General features: G+C 54.9%; 1 protein-coding gene across 2 annotated transcripts in view; it reads left to right on the top strand.

Moving 5' to 3' along the window:
* Window positions 1–22,685, top strand: part of NFAM1 (NFAT activating protein with ITAM motif 1) — an 86,446-nt gene that overhangs the window by 50,537 nt on the left and 13,224 nt on the right. Inside the window, exons 1-3 of one of the 2 annotated variants that reach the window (XM_015241677.3) lie at window positions 4,957–5,125; window positions 20,376–20,705; window positions 21,342–21,454. In XM_015241677.3, coding sequence (XP_015097163.1) covers window positions 5,026–5,125; window positions 20,376–20,705; window positions 21,342–21,454 — 543 coding nt within the window. In that variant the 5' untranslated portion in view covers window positions 4,957–5,025. Of the gene's footprint in view, window positions 1–4,956; window positions 5,126–20,375; window positions 20,706–21,341; window positions 21,455–22,685 lie in introns of those variants that run through there. The other variant, XM_031671808.2, reaches the window with a different exon arrangement.

The following is a 22,685-nucleotide window of genomic DNA, read 5'->3' as shown; positions in this document are numbered from 1 at the left end:
CAGGCTGCCTGGAGAGCTGCCCGTCCTGCCCACAGCCCCTTGGGGATCTGCCTTGGGAAGTGCTTCGGGCAGTTGCTCAAGTGTGAGAAGCAGCAGCTGTTAAACACACGGGTCCTCTGGCCTCCCAGAGCCTCGTGGAGCTGGATCTTGGGTGAGGCCTGGAGTCTTTGTGGTTAGTGGCTGCCACACACATCCCTCTGCCCACAGGGACGGAGGCCCTTTGTCCCAAAGGACCATAGAACTGTGTGGAGTGATGATGCATGAATTAGCCTCAGGGGAGGCTAATTGCTTCCTTAATTGGCTGAACTCACCATGAGGAGTCCTGCCTGGAAAGTCCCCAGTTGTCCCTGCAAAGCCAGGGACTGGTTTGCCTGGGGTCCAATTACTGCTTCCCATGAAGTTCCCCCAAGAGGAGTTAAAGTGCTCCCAGCCAAAGCCACTGTTAGAACAGAGAGGGGCGGGCTCTAAGGAGGCTCCTGTGGGTGAGGAGAAAAGGCGGCAGAGAGGCAGGCGCGGTGGGGCCCTGCAGCCGGCACGCCCAGCCCCCAGCACATTCCCAGTCCTGCCTGCCCTGTCCGCTCCCCCACCACCACCACCACTGTATAATGTTGCTTCTCAAGCCCTGGCTGGTGGCCTCTGGGCAGCCCAAGACCCCTAGAGAGGGAAGAGGCCGCTGGTGGAGAGGAAGACATCCCAGGTGAGAGCCACATATGCCACCAGGTGGCGCCATCAGCACAGAACAACCTGGGGGCTGTCCCCTGGCCAGAGGGGAAGGGGGGACAGCATTAGTGCAAGACCTTCAAGCTCTGGTGCCTGCACCCAAGACCCTCCAATGATTAGCCTCCTGGTCCGTGCTGGTCTCTCCCAGGGACACAGCTGTACCAGGGCCTAAACCTAACAAGGCCTTGGCACATGGTAAACATGGAATAAAGGTTGAAAAACGATGCCATCTTTGTTTTTTTCAGACCTTTAAGATTATTTTCATTGTGGCAGGCACTTGGGAGGGGGTGTAGCTCCTTGCTGCCTCCTCCCAACAGAGTTAGCGAGGAAAGTCTTATCTAACTCTTAGTATTTTGTCAGTAGGAAAACCCTGGACTCCGGTCCCCTCTGAGACCCCAAGCAGCCCACTTACTCTGTTTCTCTCCATCACTAAGTAAAGGTTGTAATACCAGCCCCGCTGGGAGAATCAAATGAATCACAGGAGAACATAGTGATTAAAAGTGCAGCCAAGGAGCTCAAGCCCTTGTTCCACTGCTTACTAGCTGTGTGGCTTTAGGCAAGTGGCTTACCATCTCTGAACTTCAGCTCCCTCCTCTGTAAAATAGGGCCAGTAATAACACCCACCCACATGACGGTTCTGTAAGGACTGAAGTAGTCAGTACATGAAAAGCCTTTAGAACTGTGTCTGTCATGAAAGAAATACTTCATAAACAGGTGAAAATCAGGGCAGCTTGAACTGAGAAGGGACTTTGGAGACTGGCCAGGCCAGCCTTCCAGGCCGGGCAGCAGTCTCCCACCTCGTGCAGGGCAGATGGCCTCCAGATGGGTTTGCACACCTCTAGTAACAGAGAGCTCAGTGCAGCCTGGGGAGGAAACCAAAGGAGACGTCGCAGCTTCTGAGCATCAGAGCCAAACACAGCCAGGCCAGGGGCCTCGCCTCGCTTGCTCACTCACCCTCGCTCACTTGGGGCAGTTGGAAATCCTATCTGGGGATTCTGTTTTTCTCTGGAGATGGGGAACATCTTGAGGGCAAAACTATGACTAAAGTCTGCCTGGCGCACAGTAGGCTGTTAAGTGTACAGAGGCCAGCAATTGCAGTCCAGTTTGGAAAGTTTTAATTTTTGTGTGGACAAGGCGTCTTAGGACTGCAGGGGACATGTGTGCTCTCCCATTTCCTCCTCCTTCACAACTGCCACCTCCTCTACGAAGTCCTCCTGGGCACCCCCTACCCTCTCCACCCCAAGTAATTCGCTTCTTCCCCTGCCTCCCTCTTTGCTCTGTACACACTTCTACCAGTGAGGTGGGCTGGAGCAGTGAGCAGGAGCTATCCTCAGAGTCGCTTCCCCTGGACACATTTCTTAGTTGTGTGGTCTTGGGCAAATTTTATTTTAACCTCCCTGTGCCTCAATGTCCTTATCTGTAAAATGGAAGTGATCATAGTACCTACCTTATGGGATTGCAGTGAGGATTAAATTGACGTGTAGATTAAAATCATCCTGGACAGTGTCTGGTGTTGATTAATGGCTCTGAACTGTTATTTGATGCTTAATTGTGCTGATTATCCCTCTCCCACCAATAGATGGGCCCCTCAAAGGCGAGGTCTTTCACTTCCGCATCCTTCTGCTGAGGCCAGTGCCTGGTGCAGAACAGGCACTCAGCAAAATGTGAAGGGGTGGATGGATAAGTGAACGGATGAATAAATGGACCAACGGATGGATGGATGGACGGATGGATGGATAGATGGATGGACAGGCGGACAGATGACTGGATCAGAGTAAGAGCTGAAATGCGCTGCCTCCAGGGCCCTTGCCTGCAGACTCAGCTGTGGGCGCCTGGCCCAAAGGCTGCAAAGCCCGGGGCTGCCCACGGGAGATGCCAACAGGGCCTCGTGTCCTCTGCTCTTCCTTTCACCCGCTTATTCGTAGGTCCCGCCCAGGACAAGGGAGGAAAAGAGTTGATGAGCAAAGTCCAGCAAGTTCACTGGTGAAAGAAGGTGGAGAATTTTGAAGAAAATGAGGTTTCTGAATGTGTTGCGGTTTCATTTCCATCAACCTGATCCCTAAGGCGCTGACAATACAGCCTGGGCCCACTGACTCTGTGCAGAGTGTCGGTGCCTGCCTCTCCCCAGGAGGCTGTGTGGCTTCAGAGCATCTGGGAAACTCAATAATGACCCAAGACCCTTACCACTTCGTTTCAAGTCACATATGTGCTCTAGAGCCCAGGAGCCTGAATGGGGAGGGCGTGGGCCTCCTCCCATCCCACCCTGGAGTCCCACCATCCCACTGAGGTCTGTTGGGAGCCTACTGTGTGCCAGGCTTGATGTTAGGCACCCACCCTCACAGGAAGCCCAGGAGGAAGGCACTTTACCCCCATCTAATGCTCATTCATCCATCATCCGTGCACCGATACTTATCAAGCACATACTAGGTGTCGGCACTGTGCTGGGCTCAGGGGAGTTAGGGGTGAAGAAGACAAAACAGGAGGCCCTGGGCAGGTAAGAGGCTGTGGGCTGGACCCAGGCCCAGAGGCAGCAAAGCTCCCGGGGCTCCGGGTGTGCAGATCTGGAGCATGGGCTGCACCGTTAGGGACGAGGGGGCAGCAGCCCAGGAGCAGACAGGCAGGGGTGGAGGCAGAGCCGGGTCCATGTTCCGAGGCAGCCTGGCACTCAGCTGCCTCCCGATGCCAAGTCATAAAGAGACTCCCGGAGGCGCAGACCGATACCTTTCTAATGCTCCCTCCGTGCGTGGAGGCATTAACATGACGTCTATCACCATGGCATCGAGGTGCTTAGACAACCTGCTACCCCCAGGAGCTCGGAAACAGCGTGAAGCAGATTATCTGTGTCTTGCTGTGACATATGCGATCATATATCACTGTGATGGATCAACAGTCAATACCACTGGGGTCCCCGCCGCCCCCCAGCCAGTAGGAAACATCTCGTGTTCATACGTCTTCCTCACCTGGTGGGCGGGCCCTGCTCCTGCTTGCGGTCCTCCTGGCACTCCTGGAGTTGGTGAGAAACCTCATCTGGCTTTCACTGTTTGTGTGCAAAGTGGCCAAAGGAAGAGCATTCGGACAGAGGGTGGAACCTAGAACCTGTCCTGCCATCACTGGGGGCCACGTCAAGCGTAGGGTGAGAGGCTCCGGCTTCACACACCTGGGCATTAAATGCCCCCCCCCCAAGTACCTGCCCCGATCTTAGGCAAGTTGCTTTGTCTCTTGGGGGCATAGTTTGTACAATGGGGATAATAATCTTTATCTAGAGGGTTGAAGGGCACTGATGGAGGAAGGAGGGGACGTGCTCGGCTTGTGCGGAAACCCACCACCTGCCATTCACCCCAGCTCCCTCCACATGCCAGCTGCCTCCTAACACCACCCCAGACCCCTTCCCTCTGCCGCTGCAGACACACAGGCAGACATCTGTCCCCCACGCCATCCAGTGTTCCCCGGTGCTGGGGTCTGGAATGCCAGGGCTGAACAGCTTCCAGTCTGCTGGCGAAAGAGGCCCAGTTGGCAAATAATTACCCTTCTATGTTGGTGCCTGTGGAAGTGAGGACAGGGGCTGTGGTCCGAGCCAGATGGGGAAGCAATTCATGTGTCTCCTGGTGGGGGAGGGGATGAACGCAAATTTAGGGAAGCTGCAGGGAGGAAAGACATTTGAGGTGGGCCTGAGTGGAGGCATTCGCTGGGCCTCTGCTGGGGTCCCTCGGTGGCCGTCGCTGGGCTGAGACGGGTGGCTGCCTTTTGGGCACCACGTAAAGCTGGGAGCCTGTGGCTCCTGCCCTCACCCCGACTGCCTGCCCCTCCCCATTCTCCCAACCACTTCCGCCCCCACCCAAAACCCTGCTCTCTGAGAAGCACATTCATCAAGAGGCTCCTGAGTCTCTCAGAGGGGAAGTTTTTGTGAATGTGGTTGTTTTTTTTAAAAAAAGTTTCAGATGTGAGCAGCTAAACCAGCCCTGGGGTTACCCATGGGAATCCTGGGGCCCCTCTGTCACCAGGGCTTCTGGACAGGCCGCCAGCTGGACAGGGGCCGAGGAGGGGAGATACCCCACTGGGTTCTTCTCCTGGACCAATGTGAGCCCCGATCCCTCACCTGGCACCCGCCAGCCCGGGGCTGTTCCCACTGCTTGCGCGGAAAGTCCGGAGTTATTGAGGGGATGAGGTAGCCAAGGGACGCCTTGAGGAAGCAGAAGGGCGGCCAGGGAGGAGCTTGGTGGGGAGGCGAAGGGGAACTGTGGCTGCCAGCAGGCTGTCCCCTCCTGTGAGCTGAAGAGGAAGGAGGGACACTGACCGGAGGCCAGGATGGAGAGCTGGCCTCCATGGTGGTGTGCCCCACCGGGCCCCCACTTGGCCCCCCGACTTCTGGGCTTGTTCCTGCTCCCCTGGGCCCTGCAGCTCGCAGGTACGCGGTCTCCCTTCTCGCATGCTCTCTGGCTCACACACATCAGAGCCGCTTTCATCCGCCGGGCGGCTAATTCCCGGGACCTGTCTCGGGGGATTTGCTGGTTGCGTTTGAACATTGCAGACTTCACAGGGGAAGCCTCAGGGACCAGGAGATGTTTAGCTAATGCCTTGCCAAGATGGCTTTTGAAGAGGCGGGGGCAGTGTTCCTCCCTCGAGGCTGTTCCAGCCTCCCTCCCAGCACAGCCTGACCTCCTGGCCCTTCAACAAGGTGGGTGGGCGTTGCTGCGGGAGGCATTGTGTCAGAGGCATTGGGTTAGATGCGGGATCACTGAGCAGGGACAGCTCTCCCCCAAGGCATCTGATGGCCAAGCAAGCGGTGTTGTGGCCCATGTTAGCTAGGGGACAGGAGGGAGGCCAGCCGCTGGCCATGGGGGCACTGGGCTGGGGGCAAGAACTGCCAGAGAGGGTGACCTCCCACTTCCTGAAATACAACCAGAGGCCACAGCTTTACTTTCTGGGGGCCAATGCTGCACCCCTTCCCTGGTCCCTATTCCCCCTCAGAAGCTGGCTGACCTGGATCTACGCCAGGCCCTGGGATCGGTGGCCTTGGGGTGAGTTCATCTAGGCCAGAGAACCCCCAGAAGTGCCCCTCACCAGGGCTGCCGACCCTGAAGTCCCTGAGTCTCAGCCTCACCTGGGCAGTGCCAACCGTCTTGTGATCCCAGAATCCCCACCTACGGTGCAGGCTGGGTGCCTTCCTTCTTCTTCCAGGAGCTGCCCCCCAACCTCTGCCTCCCCTTTATACCATGAACAACATTATCTTATTCTTATTATCATGAATTAGCTATTCTTATTATCATGAATTAGCCTCTATGAGCACGTAAGCTGGCTTCACACACGCTCAGCCTCCTCCAGGCACCCTTGGGAAGCCGTCCCCACTAGCACCACTTAAGAACAGGAAATTGAGGCCCAGAGAGGCCATGTAGCTTGCTCAAGGCCTACAGGGTGAGTAGAGGTCAAGTTCAGACCCGAGTGAGCCTGAACCTTGAGCCAGGACCCTTGATACCCGGGACTCTTCTGTCTTTCTTTGTAAAGAACATCCTTCACAGAAAAATCTATACCCCTAGGGAGGCAAGACCTGGCTGTGTGGTAGCTGAGCAGGCCTCAGGGGCCAGACCCCTTGCCATATTATCTCCTTTAATATTGCGCACCTTGCATTCCCCCTCCTGCCCCACTAGAGATGGGGATGCAAAGATGCACTTTGATGGTGACAATGCTTTGGAACTCATACTCATTTTTAACTTAATTTCCCCCTAGTTCTCATCATTTCTTTTTGTGTGGTCCCTCTTCCCCAAAAGGGACCTGGCTCATCCCAGTAACTGAGAGGAAGAGACTTTGCGGGCTGCACTTTTGTAACTGTCTTAATTGCAAACAAACAACAGATTTTTTTTCCCCCAGTATTGCAACAAACACTATACAAAAGAGAAATTCTGCTCTTTCACAAGAGGTGGAAACACCTTGTGGTCTCCTAGAACCTCTTGGATCAGCAGACAGGACCCCATTATTCCTAGTCCCTCCTCTGTGGGTGCCATGCCCCTCCTCACCCTCTTATCTCTGAGCTTTGAGGGTTTGGTAGAAGGAATCCTGCCTCTCCCATGTCCCCCGACCTCCCCTGACCTCACCCATCAGCCTAGTGCAACCAGCTCCATCGACCGCCAGCACCAAGACCCAGCTTGCAGCCCTCAACCGTGTCCACAGGTGTCTTGGGGAGCATCCTCACTGAAGCCGGGGCTCAATGCGCTGTTTCCCTGAACTGCATGATGCCAGGTTGTGTGCAGGCCACGAGCATTCAGCCTGAGTTTGAATCTGAGCTCTGTGACTCACCCTGGGCCTCTGGGCAGGTTCTTAATGTTGCTGTGCCTCAACGGTCTCATGTGTTAAATGGATGTGATCGTAGTGCCTGCCTGTTAACACATCCTGAGACTGAGTGGTTAGGGCACATAGTTAGGACTCAGGGAAAGTCAGCCACCTGCCAGCCTAGCAGAGCCAACGGAAGTGCAAGATTCAGTTGGCTAGCTCAACATCTTGGGGGATCATCAGAGCCTGGGGGATCACTCTGACATTTCCAGGGGTCTCCAGCCCACTCTGGGATCTAATCTCAGGACTTTTCTTGCTCCCAACCATCCTCTCCCTACTCTCCTCTGATCTCTTGAGCCCTCAAAGGGTCTGGCGGCCACCTATGTTCTCATGGGCAACGGCTCTCCCCTAGAAGTGAATCTTCTGAGCTTGAGGCTCTGCTTTCCCAGGAGCAGCTGCACACCTGCTCTAGCCCTGTTTCCACCAGGCCTCAGTCACCTCCATAGGCTTTGGGGCCACACAGACTATGTTCAAGTCCTGCCTTTGTCTATTGACTGCTGTGTGACCTCAGGCAAGTTACTTAACCTTTCTGAACCTTGATGTCCTTAACAAATGTCAGTCTCCTTTCCCTTCCTGGCCTTTTCAGAACTCTGGGCTTTATTTATTTCTCAAATATCCATTGAAGTGGACCAGTTCTAGGCACTGGCGGGGAACTGGTGGTGAACAAGCCACAGCCCCTACTCTCAGCCTGGTGGAAACTGTGAGACTCACCCACAGAACACAACCCAAGGCAAGAGTTCCCTATGCAGGTTTGCCTCCCCTCCCCCGTTTGCTCTGGAACCAGGTGTCACCGCTCCCTTTGTTGTCCAAAAGATGTTCAGGAGCCTGCTGCCTCCCCTCCTGCAGCTCCAGGCCTCTGTCAGGACTGGCCTCTGCTTTTCATCTTTGTCTAATCCCAATAAAGAGCTTTCGAGGCAGGCGGAGGAGAAGCACCTCTCTGCTGGAGGTGGGCAGGGGGAGTATTGGAGGGGGAGGCGGGGCGGAGGCGGAGCAGGTGGGTGGGTGGCAGGCACTGCATGAATAAAGGCTGGGAGGCCAGAAGGCAGAGCCGGGGGCGGGAATGGTGAGAGGTTCAGTTTGACTGGAGAGGAGCGTCTCTTAGCAGAGCTGTGGGAGACCATTCGCACTGGGATATAATTCCTCGTGAATTATAAATGCCTTCAGGTAGGGGTTGAGATGCCATCCCAATAGGTCCCATTGTCATTGCTTTCTCTTTTTAAATTGTGAAATATAATACAGGCACAGAGAAGTGCAATAAATATTATAAAACAAAGGCCTGTGTGTCTACCTCTAGGCAAGAAAGAGAGCATTCGTGTGCCCCAAAGCCCCTGGTCCCCACCCCAAGACCGTCCCTCTCCCCTCAGAGGCACCACCATTCCTCAATTTAAGGCAATGGCTTCCTGGTATTTCTTTATACTTTTATCCTTTAATTTGCATCCCTAAACAATATAGATTAGTCTGGCTTGTTTTTGGACTTTGTGTAATCAGAATGACACTGTGCATGTTCTTTGTGACCTGCTTCTTTCACTCAACATTATGTTTTTGAAAATATATCCAGTTGACAGTGTGGTTGAAGTTTGCTTATTTCCATCGCTAAGGAGCAGGTGTTGCAAACCCTGACCCGTGAGGTTAATCCAGCCCACTGCCTTTTTGTACGGCCTGTGAGTTATTAATGGTTTTTATATTTTTTTAATTGTTGGCAAAAAAATCAGAAACAGAATACGTATTTCACGGCATGTGAAAATTATACAATAAAGTCAGCCCTCCGTATCCGCCAGATCCTCATCTGCAGATTCAGTCAACCGTGGATCGAAAATATTTGGAAAAAAGTTTTTTTCAGAAAATTCCAAAAAGCAAAACTTGAATTTGCAGTGCACAAGGCAACCTTGTACACAGTATTTACAGCAACTCACACTGCACTCACATTGTGTTAGGTATTGTAAGTAATCTTGAGATGATTGGAAGTGCAGTTGACCCTTGGACAACGTGACTTTAAACTGGCAGGTACATTCACACGTGGATATTTTTCAATAGTAAATACTACAGTGCTACACGGTTGATTGAGTCGGAGGATGTGGAACCGTGGATACCAAGGGCCAACTGTAAAGTTATACTTGGATTTTCGACTGTGCGGGGGGTCGGTGCGCCTAACCACCTCATTGTTTAAGGTCGACTGTACATAGGAATCCTATGCCATTGTATATAAAGGACTTGAGCATCTGTGGATTTTGGTATCTGTGATGGATCCTGGAACCAATCCCCCGTGGATACCAAGTGATGACTATATTCACATTTCCACGTCCATAAATAAAGTTTTATTGGAACAGAGCCATGCGTATCCATTCATAGCTCATCTATGACTGCTTTTGCCCCACAACAGCAGAGTTGAGTAGCTGTGATGCAGACCATATGGCTCGCAAAGCGTAAAATATTTACTATCCGGCCCTTTACAGAACACTTTTGTCGACCCCTGCTGTGGAGCGTCCTGTTGAATGAATGTACTGCCTTCTATTTAGTTATAATTGACGTTCCAGGTGTTCCCGTCTATGGCTGTGAACACGCACGTGTGGTCTCAGGCACACGTGTGTTTGGTGCCTCGAGGGGATACATTCCCATTAAGGCTGCTGCTCTCCGCGCCGTCTGCCCCCCTGTGTGGACAGTGAGCTGCTAGAGGGCAGAACATGTGTGGACTTACTTGGCTTCAAATCCTTGACTCCCAGCACAGTGCCTGGTACCCAGGGGGTGCCTGGGAAATACAAACAATAGCAGGATGAATTCCACTCCTGGCCAGACGACCCCAGGAGTTCTGAGCAGGGTGGAGACATGATGCCCCCAGGAGAGGTGCCTGGGGTCCAGGGTGTGGTCTTGGTGTGAGGTGCGGCTGGGTGAGCCTCCTGCCCTCCCTGAGCCTTGGGCTCCTCTCCGCCCAGGTGGAGCAGCAGGACTGCCGTGAGGGAGGGAGTGGACAGGAGCTCTGGGTAAACATGAGCCCGGAAGCAGGATCTGACCCTCACCTGCTTCCTTGCTTGTTGTGGGTCTAGCTGGGGCCTCAGGGTAGGGGGAGTGCAGGTGTCAGGCACTGGGGTGGGGCCAAAGCCAGAGGAAGGGAAGGGGGTGATTAGGTGAGCCTCCAGGTGGAGGGAGAGGAAGTCGGTGTGAAATTGGCAGGTGGAGCGCCTGGCTTCCTGGCAAGGACAGTTTGACCTGCCTGGGTTTGAGTCCTAGAAGACTTTGGCCAAGTGACCTGACCACTCTGAGCCCCACTTCTCTGTCACAGTGATCAGTACCATCCTATGTAAGCCTCTTGCCAGTGGCAACAGGAGGACACATCCAGGACCACCGAAGGCCCCAGCGCATGGCAACTGGGACCTCTCAGGGAGGCACTGTGGGCCTTGCCCATGGGGACAGGCTGCCTGGAGGAGGTGGTGGGCCTGGTGGGTATCTGCTCCCACCCCCCGACTCCCTCCCCACCCCAAGACTGTGTGGGCTGTGGTGGAGACAGGGTAGGCCGGAGCTGCAGCCCCTTTGAGGCTCTGGGCCTGGTCCCTGCTTGCTGCTGACGGGCCAGTTTGCCGGGGGAGGTGGCATCAAGTGGGTGCAGCCCAAGCCCAGGCGCAGGGGAGGCCTCCCATCAGGCAGCGCGTCCTCACACAGACCGGAGAGGCTCTCACCACGGTGCTGGTCATGGGCCCAGGGACACATTTCTGAAGGCAAGTTCACACTTGGCAACCCATATCAGAATTCAGAACATGCATACCCTTTATTGGTGGGACTTCCCTTTAACACTAGACTATGAGTTCCTTGGGTTAAGGAGTTTTTTTTGTCATATTAACAGTGTATTTCAAGCACATTGTCTGGTGTATAGTAGGTGCTCAATAAATATTTGGAGAATGAAAAAAATTAAAAATTAAACATGCAGACCCTTTGAACCAGCAACTCCCCTTCTCAGACCTGTCCTAAGGAGCTGGGGCCCAGGAGATAGCGTGTGTATATAAAATAGCCTCCCCGGGATCCATGGAGCTCAGCCGCAGACTCACGGCCATCATCTGGTTCTTGCCGCAGATTACTTAGATAAGGCCCTCTCCCCTCGCCCTGGACTACCCTTTCCTCCCGGGCTCCCGCTCCCCGCTCCCATACCCCACTTTTGAGCCATGCTGGGTGACTGCCTGGGTAAGTTGTAACTCCTGCTGCTCCCTTGGCCTGGAAGGTGTCCTCTTACTTGCTCCGCTGGTGACTACAACCTCTTAGTCAAAGTTGAACTCTGGTACTTTCTCAATGGTGCCCTTTCTGGTCCATTCTCTCAGCCCATGACAAAGCCAGCCTTGCTCCCCGGGGTGTTCACCTGTGGTTCTGAATGTGCAGGAGCTCAGAGGTGTGGGGCATGACCAAGCTCACCTGGAGCAGGTGAGAGTACAGACAGCCGAGGAACAAGTACCCAAACTTAAGAGGTGCACTGTGTAAGAATCACCAGAGAGAGAAGGTGTAGGCTGGGAGAGGAAGGTGTCTGCAGGGTCAGGGCCAAGATGAGGAAGAGCAGGAGCCACAGCTTTGCCACCAGGGTCTTCGCTGACCTCCTGGGTGGAAAGCATCAAGGGTTGGGAGGGAAGAGGGCGGGATGGGAGGGAAGGACCAGACTGGCAGATTGGAGGATATAGAAGGGGAAGGAGAGGAGGATGGAGGGTAATTGAGTGATTTTTTTGCTTGGAGGGTATAAGATCTTTGGGGGGGTAGGGATTTAAGAGAAGTCAGGATAAAAGTGATCTGGCGAAAGCGTCCACAGGAAGGAGTTAGTATGTTGACAGCCAAAAGTGTTTATTATTGACACAACATTGTAAACTGACTATATTTCAATAAAAGAAATTTAAAAAAAGAGGCTGGGGGCCGGAGAGGGTTGGAATCCCACAGAACAAGTCGAGTCACCAATGCAAGGGTTTTAAGGCGGCTAAGGAAGACTGTTTGGGCCTCTGAATGTTTCTCTTGTCATCTTCCTAACATGACATGTGATCATGTCACTTCCCAATTTAGAAGTGCACAGAGGCTCCCTATGTTTCCGGGACAAACTTCAACGCCCCCACCTTCCCCAGCCCCCACCCCAAACCCTTTCTTTCAACTCCACCATGGCTCTGGAGTCTCCCAACTCCATGTCCTGTTTCCAGACTTGTAGAAGCTTCTTCCAAGAGCTTTCTTGTGCTTAAAGCCCCACCTGCGACCCTCTGCCTAATCCTGGTTGCGTCCTACTCTTCCTTCAAACTTCAGCTTGGGGAAGAAAGATCAAAATGTTCACAGCTGTGACGTCGGGGGCGGGGGGGGGGGCGGGCAGGGGTGCAGAACTACACATAGCTCGACGTCCTTCTTGATCCTTTGCTGTGGTTTCTAGAATTTCTACAGTGAGCATGTTTCACTTTTATAATGGGGAGTGCGCTCTGAAGAATTATAATTTAAAAAACAAAGCGCCGGCTCCAAGGATCTCCTCCCCATGAAGCCCCTGCCCTGTCCAGCTGGGCTGGGTCCCCTCCACTGGGTTCCTGTCGTCCAGAGACTTCCCTTTATCTCACCACTTTCGGCTTCATCAGTCACCTCCCTTCCTGGGGGCAGTGGCACTTTCGGGGGGCACACACTCCTTGCTGAAGGGGGCGTCCTGGTGGGGTCTGACCCCCTCACTCCATCTCTCCCACCCCCATTCAGAGACAAGGAGCAGGACCTCACGCCACCTGTTGGCCGTATCACACCTCCACCCCATCCAGACACCCTTCTTTGAAGGTGAGCTGGATATAAAGGAAGAAACCGCGTCCCTGCTGCCCCAGGCCACACCCTCAAACAAGTTTCAAAGTTTGAGCAACTTGTCTTCCAAAATAGGCTAAAAGGAAGGCGACTACTGTAAAGACACCAGTCAACATTCGTGGAGCTTACAGAGTCCTGAGACCAAACACGTGACATTCTGCACCTGGTTAGTGTCCCCACATGGCCACTGTGCACCCAGGGTCCTAGTCTGAAGGCGTGAGAACCGGATGCAGGCAGGCTGTGGAAATGCCCCACCCCCACCCCACCCCCTAGGCAAGCCACATCCGTGAGCATCTTTGTAATTTGGAGGTGTTGAAAGATGTGACAGCCAGTCTGATGGCAGTGTTCCGAGGGCATCAGCACTAAAATCTCCAGAATACACATGCTCTGTTCAAAGGTTGCCTTCCAACGCTTGCTTCACGCTTCTTCCTAATCAGCCACTTGGCCACGCACCACCCGTTGTGTTTGATGCCTGTGTCCTGAAGGGCTCACCTGTCTTTCTGTGGCGTCCTGGGATTGATGCTCAGGCAAATGGCCGGAGTCCTGTGATAAAACCAGCAGCCCCGCATCTGTGTCTTTTCAGCAGCCCTTCAGAAGGGCCTCGAAAAAAAGGCACACCTCTGAGAGATGCCAGAATTAAATTGGAGGGCAAAACTCCGTGCCTAAAATAAAGACTGTAGGAACTGCTTTCTTCTGTAGCTGGAGAATCAAAGTGTTTTCATTTAAAATCTACCTAAGTTGGAATGGATACCTTTGATCACCACTTCTGGACTCTCATGCCCTTGGCTCCGTGCCATGGAAGGGATTGAGTTCCAGGCTGAGGGGGAAGCTGGGGCCAGGGCCTGGCTGGGGAGTTGATGGTGAGAGAAGCAGTGAGTGGGCCAGGGTGGGTGGAGAGCGTGGGGAGGGAGGGGAGTGATGGGGAGGGTGCCAGATTCTTGGGGGTGAAGGGGATGTCATCGCTGCAGGGAAGGACTCTGGCTGGCCCTCTTTGGATGCTTGGCTGGCCCTGCCACAGGACCAGTCTTACAGGGCTCATGAGGCCACTGGCTTCCACTTTGGGAGCCACAAGCTTTTGAACTGGATGACAGTAGCAGTCCCCCTAACGCTGCAGGCTGCGTTCAGAGTACCACCATCCTCCGACCCCCGTGGGCTGCCAGATGCGTCTGTCTGCCTATTAGATGGCCCAAATTTAGGGGAATGGCCTCTGAATTTTTGGCTCCCTTTAAAAGAGGGTGGTTCTTTCATTTAAGAAGTTTTTTTTTTCCCTTGCTTGCTTTGAGATTTTTAAATTATAGTCTAGAAGAATGGTTAAGCTGTGGGGTTATGGGCTCAAAGAGACCCAGCTTAAAATCCCTTCTCCATCACTACTAACTACTGTGCTTATTGGGCAAAACTTTTCCTTCTCTGAGCCTCAGTTTTCTCATCTGCAAAAGGGAGCACGCCCAGTGGAGGTTAGAACTCTGGTCATCCGCAGTGATGCCTCAGGGTCTGTGCGGTACAGGCGGAACCACGTGCCAGGAACAGCTCAGGGAGGTAGCCAGTGAGTCCCGCAGACCCAGAGGGTGACCCCGCTGCCCAGGGAAAGGAAGGGAACAGGAGGGCACTCAGAGCAGCGGGCATAGTCTGCACAAAGGCTCAAGAACCTGGGGGGTGGGGCATCTGTCAGGGAGGGAGGGAGGACGAAGGGCAGCTAAGCCAGGCTACGTGGGGCCTGGATGTGTGGACTGGATCCTCCAGGCCAGGGACTTTCAAAATTTTTAACAGTGGCCCAAAGTTAAGGGATGCACTTTGTAGTGTGACCCTGTCTGAACCCAGTTATATGAATATAACAAAGCAGGTCACAGAACAGCGCCCTTACTACAAATGAAATGCTCCATGTGCTATTTTTTTTAACTGCATGTCTTGACCCTGTAAACTGATTTCAGACTCCTTGCTGCGCCTCTCTGGTGGGGAGCCCAAGCCGGGTCAGGCAGGGCAGAAGCAGGATGGCTTGTAGATCCCTGGGGGGCAGTGCCAGGCAGGCCTGGCTGGAGAGGAGAAGACGCTGGATTCTGGAGCAGTGGAGGTGGGCAAGGGGGGTGTTGTGCTGGGGGTGGGCACCCCGCCCACACTCTTGATTTTCTTGATTGCAAATCCCTCCCCTCAGGGGCTCAGCATGGGGTCCCTGGGCCCAAGGTGGGAGTGAGACACCTCCAACCAGCTTGCAAACCCACAGTTCAAGCGCCCACAGATTCAAAAGAAGAACCGGAAAAGAAAGGAATCAGGCATCAGCGGGTGGTAGATAAAGTCTTTCCCAACAAGGGCGGCAAAGGAGCCGGTAGGGAAGTGCAGGAGGAGGCTGCTGGCAGGGAGGGCTCTCCTGGCTCAGATCCCCTGCTGGCTGGCACAGGGCTCAGATCCCCGCCCAGGCATGAGAGCCTCCCCTCTGGAAGTCAGGCGAGCCCCAGGGCACCACCCTCTCCCCAAGGTCCAGCCCAGCGCAGGGCCCGAGGTGTTAGGTTGTGGCAGGGAGCAGGAGTCCTCCGGGTCCTGTCATGCCCAGAGGCCACCCGGTGCCAAGATGCCCTGTGCCATAGGCCTGTCACTTACGTGGGCAGGAGAGTCAGGCTGGCATTTGCCTTTCCAGACTCATGGTGAAAACTTAGGACTGGTCCGACTTTCTTGCCTCCCTGTCTCTGGGGAAAGGCAGCCTGGCCCTGGGGCAGGCGTGCTGTGTTCTTGGCCCCATTTTATCTCATGACAGCTGGTAAGGTTGGCACTGTTCTCCCCTTGTTGCAGAGAATGCATCGAGGTTCAGAGAAGTAAAGTGATTTGCCCAAGGTTGCACAGCTTTTAATGACAGAGTCAGGATCTGAACCAATGCCTGGTGCCTCCAGAAGTTGGACTTCTCCCAGGCACCCCCGCCCCCATTTCTGGCCAGGCCCCAGGCTTCCTAGCAGTCCCTGGAGCTGCCAGTAATTGAGGGACAGAGGATGTGCCATCCCTGAAAACTCCATCTCCTGCAGAGTGGGGGTGAGCAAGGCTAAGTGGTGGGAGCCTGTGCTGCCCAGTGCAACCATCTGTGCTTGTAGTTGTGTTGGGGGGGGGGGAGTGGTAGCATGAGGAGAGGCCTCGGAGGTGCATAACAGGTAGCCAAGCACTTCACCAGGGCTGGGCTGGAGTGGCCCTGGGGAGCAGGGACTCCCAGACACCAGGCTGCAACTGTTTCCCAATCCCTCTCTGGCTGGCCCTGCTCCCAGCCTCCTCCCACAGGGGCCAGGGACCTCATCCAGCAGGGGCGCCCTCCCGTTCTCAGCCCTGCACCCTCCACACTGATGCAAGCTCACAATTCTCCCATCCGGAAAATCTCCCCCTGGACCCGACCTTCAAATTTTCCCCGCACCTCCCACGACCTCATTTCCTTTCAAACCTGTGTTGGAAAGTGAGCCACCCCTAGCCCCTTCTCTCTCCTGCCACCAATCTGTCCCTCCTGCAGAAAACACTCGAGTCTCTTTGAAGTGCTTGCCTATCTGTGCCTGTGCGGGCCTAGGCTTCACAGGGATGCAAGCACATCCTGGAGAATTATCCCAAAGCAACCTCTGGGCATGGGGGAGATGCCTCTGCGCCTGGAGCTGCTTCAGCCACTCCAAGCAAGTCAGAGTCCTGCGGTCACTTACAGTCGCAGATGAGACCTAGTTCTTCAAGTCTCTAACCCTAAGTCACAGCCAGGATTTGGAACTGATTGACACTGAGCCCATTCCAAAGCCATCGGGGGTGAGAGTAAGGGGCGAGGGCCCTCTTCTCTCCTTCCCCCCTCAGATCCCTGCTTCAAGCCTCCCCACGTGTCAGCTAGGTGGTGGCAGGTGACCAGGAGGAGGGGGAACAGGCAGAGAAGCCCTGCCTGCAGACACTGGCCCTGTCTCTGTGCGCTTGCAGGGTGTGGCGTGGACTCCCTGGGGCAATTTCATGGTCACTCAGGGGCCACTCCTGTGGTTCTCCCTCCTGCCATGGCTCCAGAAATCCAGGGTCCACTCCAGTCCTCTTCCCTGGGCTGTTTGCCCCTCTTGCCAGCCCAGGAATCTAAGAGAAACACCAGGCCGGCTCACTCTGCCACTTGTCCCTTGGGAAACACTCCTTTGCCTGAACTAGGGGCAAAGCATGATGCCACTGCCACAGGGCTTGAGACAGACACCAGCCACTGTGTTATCCCTGTGGCACTCAGGGGCATACTCCAAGCTCTGTGAGGGTCCCGAGGAAGCCCTTCTGCATCTAGGATGAGAAGCAGGCCCCCAAGGCTGGCTGGATGCCCCAGCAGCTCTGTCCAAGCCCCTTTCACCCACGCTCTCTGGTCTGTGACTTCGTGTGATCTTGAAGCCACTTGTCAGCCTCCAACTGTGCAAGTTGACGCCTCCTACCAGGGGTCTGACGAACCCCTCTCTTTAGCATCTGACACCTACTGTGCTTGGTGCCACCAGGAGCGCTCGCAGCCTTGTGCCGGTCACACCTGGCTGGACTTGTCTCTGCCTCCACTGCCTGGCCTGGGTACTGGCTTTTTTCTTCCTTAGCACCGCCAGACAAACTGGGTTCCAATCCCAACTTTACCACTTAGGACCTCTGCAGCTTTGGACCTCTAAGACCCACTGGTTTTTTTCATCTGCAAAATAGGGTTGCAGCAGTTGCCTCATAGGTTTGTCATGGTGTTTAGTTGACATAGGGCCTGTGTCACACCCAGCCAGAGTATGTTTTCTTTCCCCTCTGTTTTTGAGCCATTTCCAGCCTCACTGTGCGTGTGTCCTGCTTTCAGTTCACTGATGACTTCCAGACCCCCAGGGTCTCACCACCCATCTCTCATCTCCCGAGTCAGAATCAGTGATTCTCTCCCCACTAGCCCTCCCACCTCAGGCTCCCTCTGTTTCCCTGTTAGACAGGGACACTGCCCTGGCAGGGAGCCCCTCCAGGCCTCGAACGAGGCCTGTGATCTAACTGGTACTCCTAAATGTTTGTTGGAGGTGCAAACAAATGGTAGCAGAAAAGGATTCGTGGACTTGGAAATTACTCCGCACCTGTCTGTAGCACTGAGCCTTAACTGGGGGATGCTTCTAGGCGGCAGCCAACTGGAGCAGCCTGCACCCCAGATGGGGTCTCTCGGAGGCACATGTCCAGGAGAGGGGTGGGAGCTGGGCTGCTGTGGTCCAGGCTCCAGGGTGCTGACGCCCCAGTGGAAGAAGGGACATGGAGGCTACATCACCAGGCCAGAACCCGATCGCACTGCTGCATCAGCAGGCCGGCCCCCCTCCTCCTGGCCGTTGGCCTGCTGTCTCCTTGCTGATCCACAGAGACAGCCTCATCATTTTGCTTTTTGGAGACGGCAATTTCACCCGAGCTCTGAGGTTCTCTCTGTGGCAGACCTGAGCCAGGGCCATGCCTTTTCACCATCCTATCCGTCTGACCTTAAAATAATGAGTCACGGAAGAATACAGAACAATGGTCGTCTATTTTTATAGATTTCCCCAGAATTGTAAAGATCGGCTTAATTGCTCTAGCAGGTTCCATCATTTTCTAGAAGGAAACCTCAGATGAGGATAATTTTTTAAGACAATTGGATGAATGTCTTCCTGCCAGAACAAACAGGAAGGTGACCTCAAAGTGCCGACATGTCCAGCCTCCTGGGGCCTGGAGTGGCCTCTTAGGTACACGGGAAGAGGAGCAGGAGGGCCTGGGGGAGGGGAAGAGGCCTCCCTGCAGGCCCTGGCTGGGTGCTTTCCTGGTGCTTTTGATTGGATTCCAACCTCCCAACCCCCAGGAGGAAATATCAGCCTGTCGCTGGTGTTTGCCTGGCTGCCTGGCTCAGTCCCTGGGAGAACCAAAGGGGAGGTGCGTAAAAGTTGGTTCCCCAGCTGAGCCCGGGGCCCGCAGTCCTGGCCAGGTGAGGAGGTGGTGGTTCCAGGCCAAGGGGACAGCAGAGGTGGATGTAAGGGACTCGGGGGCTCATGCGACAGCTCCCCTCCTGCCACCTCTGCACCCCACCTTGCCCCTGCGGCACCTCAAACCTCATCCCTGAATCAAAACTTCTTGTCTTATGACAAAACTAATATATTGTTATAGTTAAACAACCACCACCACCAGCCGGGAGATGTAAAGTGTGGTGTGAAGAACTCCCCCGCCTCACCCACCAGAGGGGAGCCCCAGGAGCCGGCTCAGTGCTTCCCGACACACGAGCATCACGGATGACAAAGCCAACCCTCTGTGACATCCAGACACGCCAGTCAATTCCCTGGAACTGTCACCAGCTTGAGATTTTGGGGGGATGGGGTCTCTTTAGTTGCTCAGCAGGAAGCTCCAAATAGCAGCGTGGCCCAAGCTTGGCCAGACTGGCTGGTGTGGAAGGCCATCTCCGTCCCCGTCCCCGAGTTCCCCACAGGGCCTGACCTCGCCTCACCTGGGGATCCAGCCCCCGGCTGAGCTGAAGAGTCCTGAGAAGAAGCCAGCCTGGCCTCCTGCCAGCCCCACACCGCAGCGGGAGGCCCATGCCTCACTTCCCCAACCAAATAAATCTCTCTGCTCCCTCCGAGCGGCTCCATGATCTTCTCCCGATTAACAGCCTGGCCAGCATGTTCTCAGCTGCTCGCAGCCGACCTCAATTTAGAACTGTCTGTGGTTCGGCTGCTGGAGAAGGAAGGTGCTGGGGCACAGGGCATATTGAAGCAGGGGGGCTGGGGAGGTGGCAGCTGCTGACCCAGCCCAGAATCTGACCAGCATCCCAGAGCCTGCAGGAGGCTGGGAGGCTCGGCCAGGCAGGCTGCTGTACTGGGGGCTTTCAGTTTTCCTAAGTGCTTCTGATGAGAGGGGTGGCTGGAGGGGGTGGGGGAGAAGACGGCTCCCACAGAACTGCCTTTGTAATAGTCACAGCCAAATGGCTGTATAAGGAACACCTCTGCGTTGTCAGAAAACTGCTTATTATATTCTATAAAAACTTGACAAATCCTTCTCTGAGCTCAGATTCAGAGAAAGGTTAGTCTCTCCTGATTGATGCCTGCATGCCTCCTCCTTCAGGCTGGGGAGAGCCATGGGCAGACCTGCCTCCCTCTGTGTGTCTGTCTGTGCCAGGAAGTGCTTCTTCCTGCCAGAAAGGGTTTCTTTATTTTGTTTCCTGCCTCCTTCGTCTTTACTTCTCATTCTTCACTAGCTTTGAGTCGTCTCTGACCTGTGCCTTTATCCAGTGTGGCTCCTTGGCCTTTAGGAAGGAGTGGTTAGGAGTATGGGATCTGGAGTCTTCCAACCCTGGGCGGGGTTGCAGCTTCACTCCATACCTGCTGAGAAATTGAAAGCTAGCAGCTTGACCTCCCTGACCCTCGGACTCTTTTTCTCTGTAAAATGGAGCCCTGACACACTTTGCGTTGGAAGTGTTGGGAAACGTAGAGTCCTATGAGTAAAGGGCTCGGCACAACAGACACACACATTGAATGCAAGGGAAGTGCAAGTGTGAGCCACGTCCTCAAGGGGAAGCAGATGGGACTGAAGCAGCCCGCAGAGAGAGCTGCCACCCTCTCCTTTTCCTTCCCCCACAGGAGGGCAGTCGGTGACCCACACTGGCCTCCCCATTGTGGTCTCTCTGGCCAACAAGGCCGTTTCCTTCAGCTGCAGAATCACCTATCCATACATCCCCGAGCTCAAGAACTTCAGAGTCAGCTACTTTCATGTGGACCTCCAGGGCCAGAAGAGCTCTGAGGAGCAGACAGGCTGCAAACTTCACCAGGGCAGAGAGAACAAGACCCACACCACAGTGTGTCAGGTCACCCCCAAGCTGCCTAATGCATCCGCCACCGGCACCTACTACTGCTCGGTCCACTGGCAGAACTCCAGCATCACAGGCAACGGTACCTTCATCCTGGTCAGAGGTGAGCTTCCTCTGTGGCTTTTTCCAGGACAGAGTGTCCAGAGGTTTCATCCAGCAGAGTTTGGGCACAGGAGCTAAAGCGGGGAATGTCTGCCTTGTCTTTCAGCTTCAGCAAAACAGAGCAAAGCAATCTCGGGAGCCTCTGGCCACACAGATAGGTCGAGACATCCACCTTCGTGTGGGAAGGGCAGAGGCCTGGGGTGTGGCTCTAACTCTGGCCACCTCTGGCTGGTGACCTGAGGCCCACCCCTGGGGCAGGCCAGCACCTGTGAGGCCCAGTAAAAACCTACCCCCTTCACCCTCACCACTCCTGCCCAAATGATCACTAGTCCCAGGAGATGAAATGACTCACCCAGGCCCCACAAGCACCTCTCAGTGGAGCCAGTGCACTGAGGCAGGGACACCTAAGAAGCAAAGGATGTGGTCCTTGCCCTGAACAAGAATCAAGACAGCAAAGACAGAAGGGAACTCAGCTAAGCGAGTGTGGGAATGAGGACTCAGCAGAGGTGGGGTCTGGGGGTCCTTGCCGGGGAGGGTTGTAAGTGGGGTCCCGGGTAAAGGCCTAGAGTTGGAGGGTGGGGTGTGCCCCGGCCTCTCCCAGGTAACTAACCCCTCTGCTTCCTGGCTCACCACCCAGACACAGGGTACCAAGACCCCTCCCAGGGCCCACAGAAGCTCTTGCTCTTTTGTTTCGTTGGCCTCCTGACTGTCCTGAGCATCCTAGGCACGGCTCTGCTGCTCTGGAAGAAGGTAGGGGATGCACGCGCCTGCAACGCCGCCCCCAGCCCACTCACCATGGGCCCTGGGAGGGTGCCTGTGGTGGGTGTCCATCCCTCCCTGTCCCGGGCTGGCTGGGCCTGTGCTGCTACCTGGTCACCACCAGGTCCCTTTTGATCTTGTTGCAAGAAACCAGGGCTCTTCAGCCTTTTCCAAGTCACGAGTCCCTCTGAGTATCTGGCGGAAGCTGCAGGCCCACAGGCTTACCATTTCCAGCTCTTCAGATTAGGAACCCCTGTCCCAGGTTCCCGGGATCCCCAGCCACCTAGAAGGAAGGAAGAATTGTGTCCTCAGGGCTCCTGTGTGCCAGGCACCCTCCTCTGCCTGCTCTGGTTTATGTCCTGCTGGAACTCAGGAGGGAGGTTACGTCCCACTTTATAGCTCTGGAAAGTGAGGCTCAGAGAGCCGTGACTTGCCCTCAGTATATTTTGTCCCCACCCTGCTGCACTCCCAGTGATGGGAACAAGTGGGACAGCTCCCGATTTGCTCTCACCGAGCAGCCCCCGGGCTGGAACCTGGGCTTGGACACAGTAACTGAGCCTCAGGCAGGGGTGCGGAGGGGCTCACACCGGGCTTAGCTGTGTGACCACACTGGTGCCTTCCACGAGCACGAAGCATGGCGGGTGAGCGCAGAGAGGGGCCAGGGAGAGACCTTGACCCTGAGCCCCCACTTCAGCCCCTGCTTTGCAAAAAGTGGGCTGTAATGACTGGATCTCGGTGTCCTGTGAGGCCAGGGAGGCAGCTGGTGCAGAGTAGGTGCTCTGTCTTGGGGGGAAGACAGGAGGGGGCAAACCTTGGAGCCTCAGCTTGAGTTCTGATCCCAGCCCCTCCCCCTGCTGCATGGCCTGATGACCCCCACCTTCTTCCTCCCCCTCCCTCTCATCTTCCCTCCTCTCCTTCCAGGAATAGCTGTTGAGTATCTAGAATGTGCCAGGCACTGGGCTAAGTGCCAGACACAGAGGAAAGCAAGACAGATGCAGGCCCTGCCCTCTTGTCAATTTTGCCCCTCTCTGAGTCTCAGTTTTCTCCTCCAGAAATGGGGATAAGGATGGATCTTTGCCCTCACCCAGAAGGGGTAGAAGAGACCACGTTTTGGAGGTACCAGATAGTGCCCTACTCAGTAGGAGCATAATGCGTAGGTGCTTCCTGCCATCCCCTCCTGCACTTGGGGGAGGAAGGGCTCATGTGAGAGCCTGGCCTTGAA

This window comes from Vicugna pacos, chromosome 12 (assembly GCF_048564905.1).
Source record: "Vicugna pacos chromosome 12, VicPac4, whole genome shotgun sequence".
In the NCBI taxonomy this organism is placed as follows: domain Eukaryota; kingdom Metazoa; phylum Chordata; class Mammalia; order Artiodactyla; family Camelidae; genus Vicugna; species Vicugna pacos.
The sequence above is the reverse complement of the archived record's forward strand: the minus strand, read 5'-3'. Positions and strand labels throughout refer to the sequence as shown.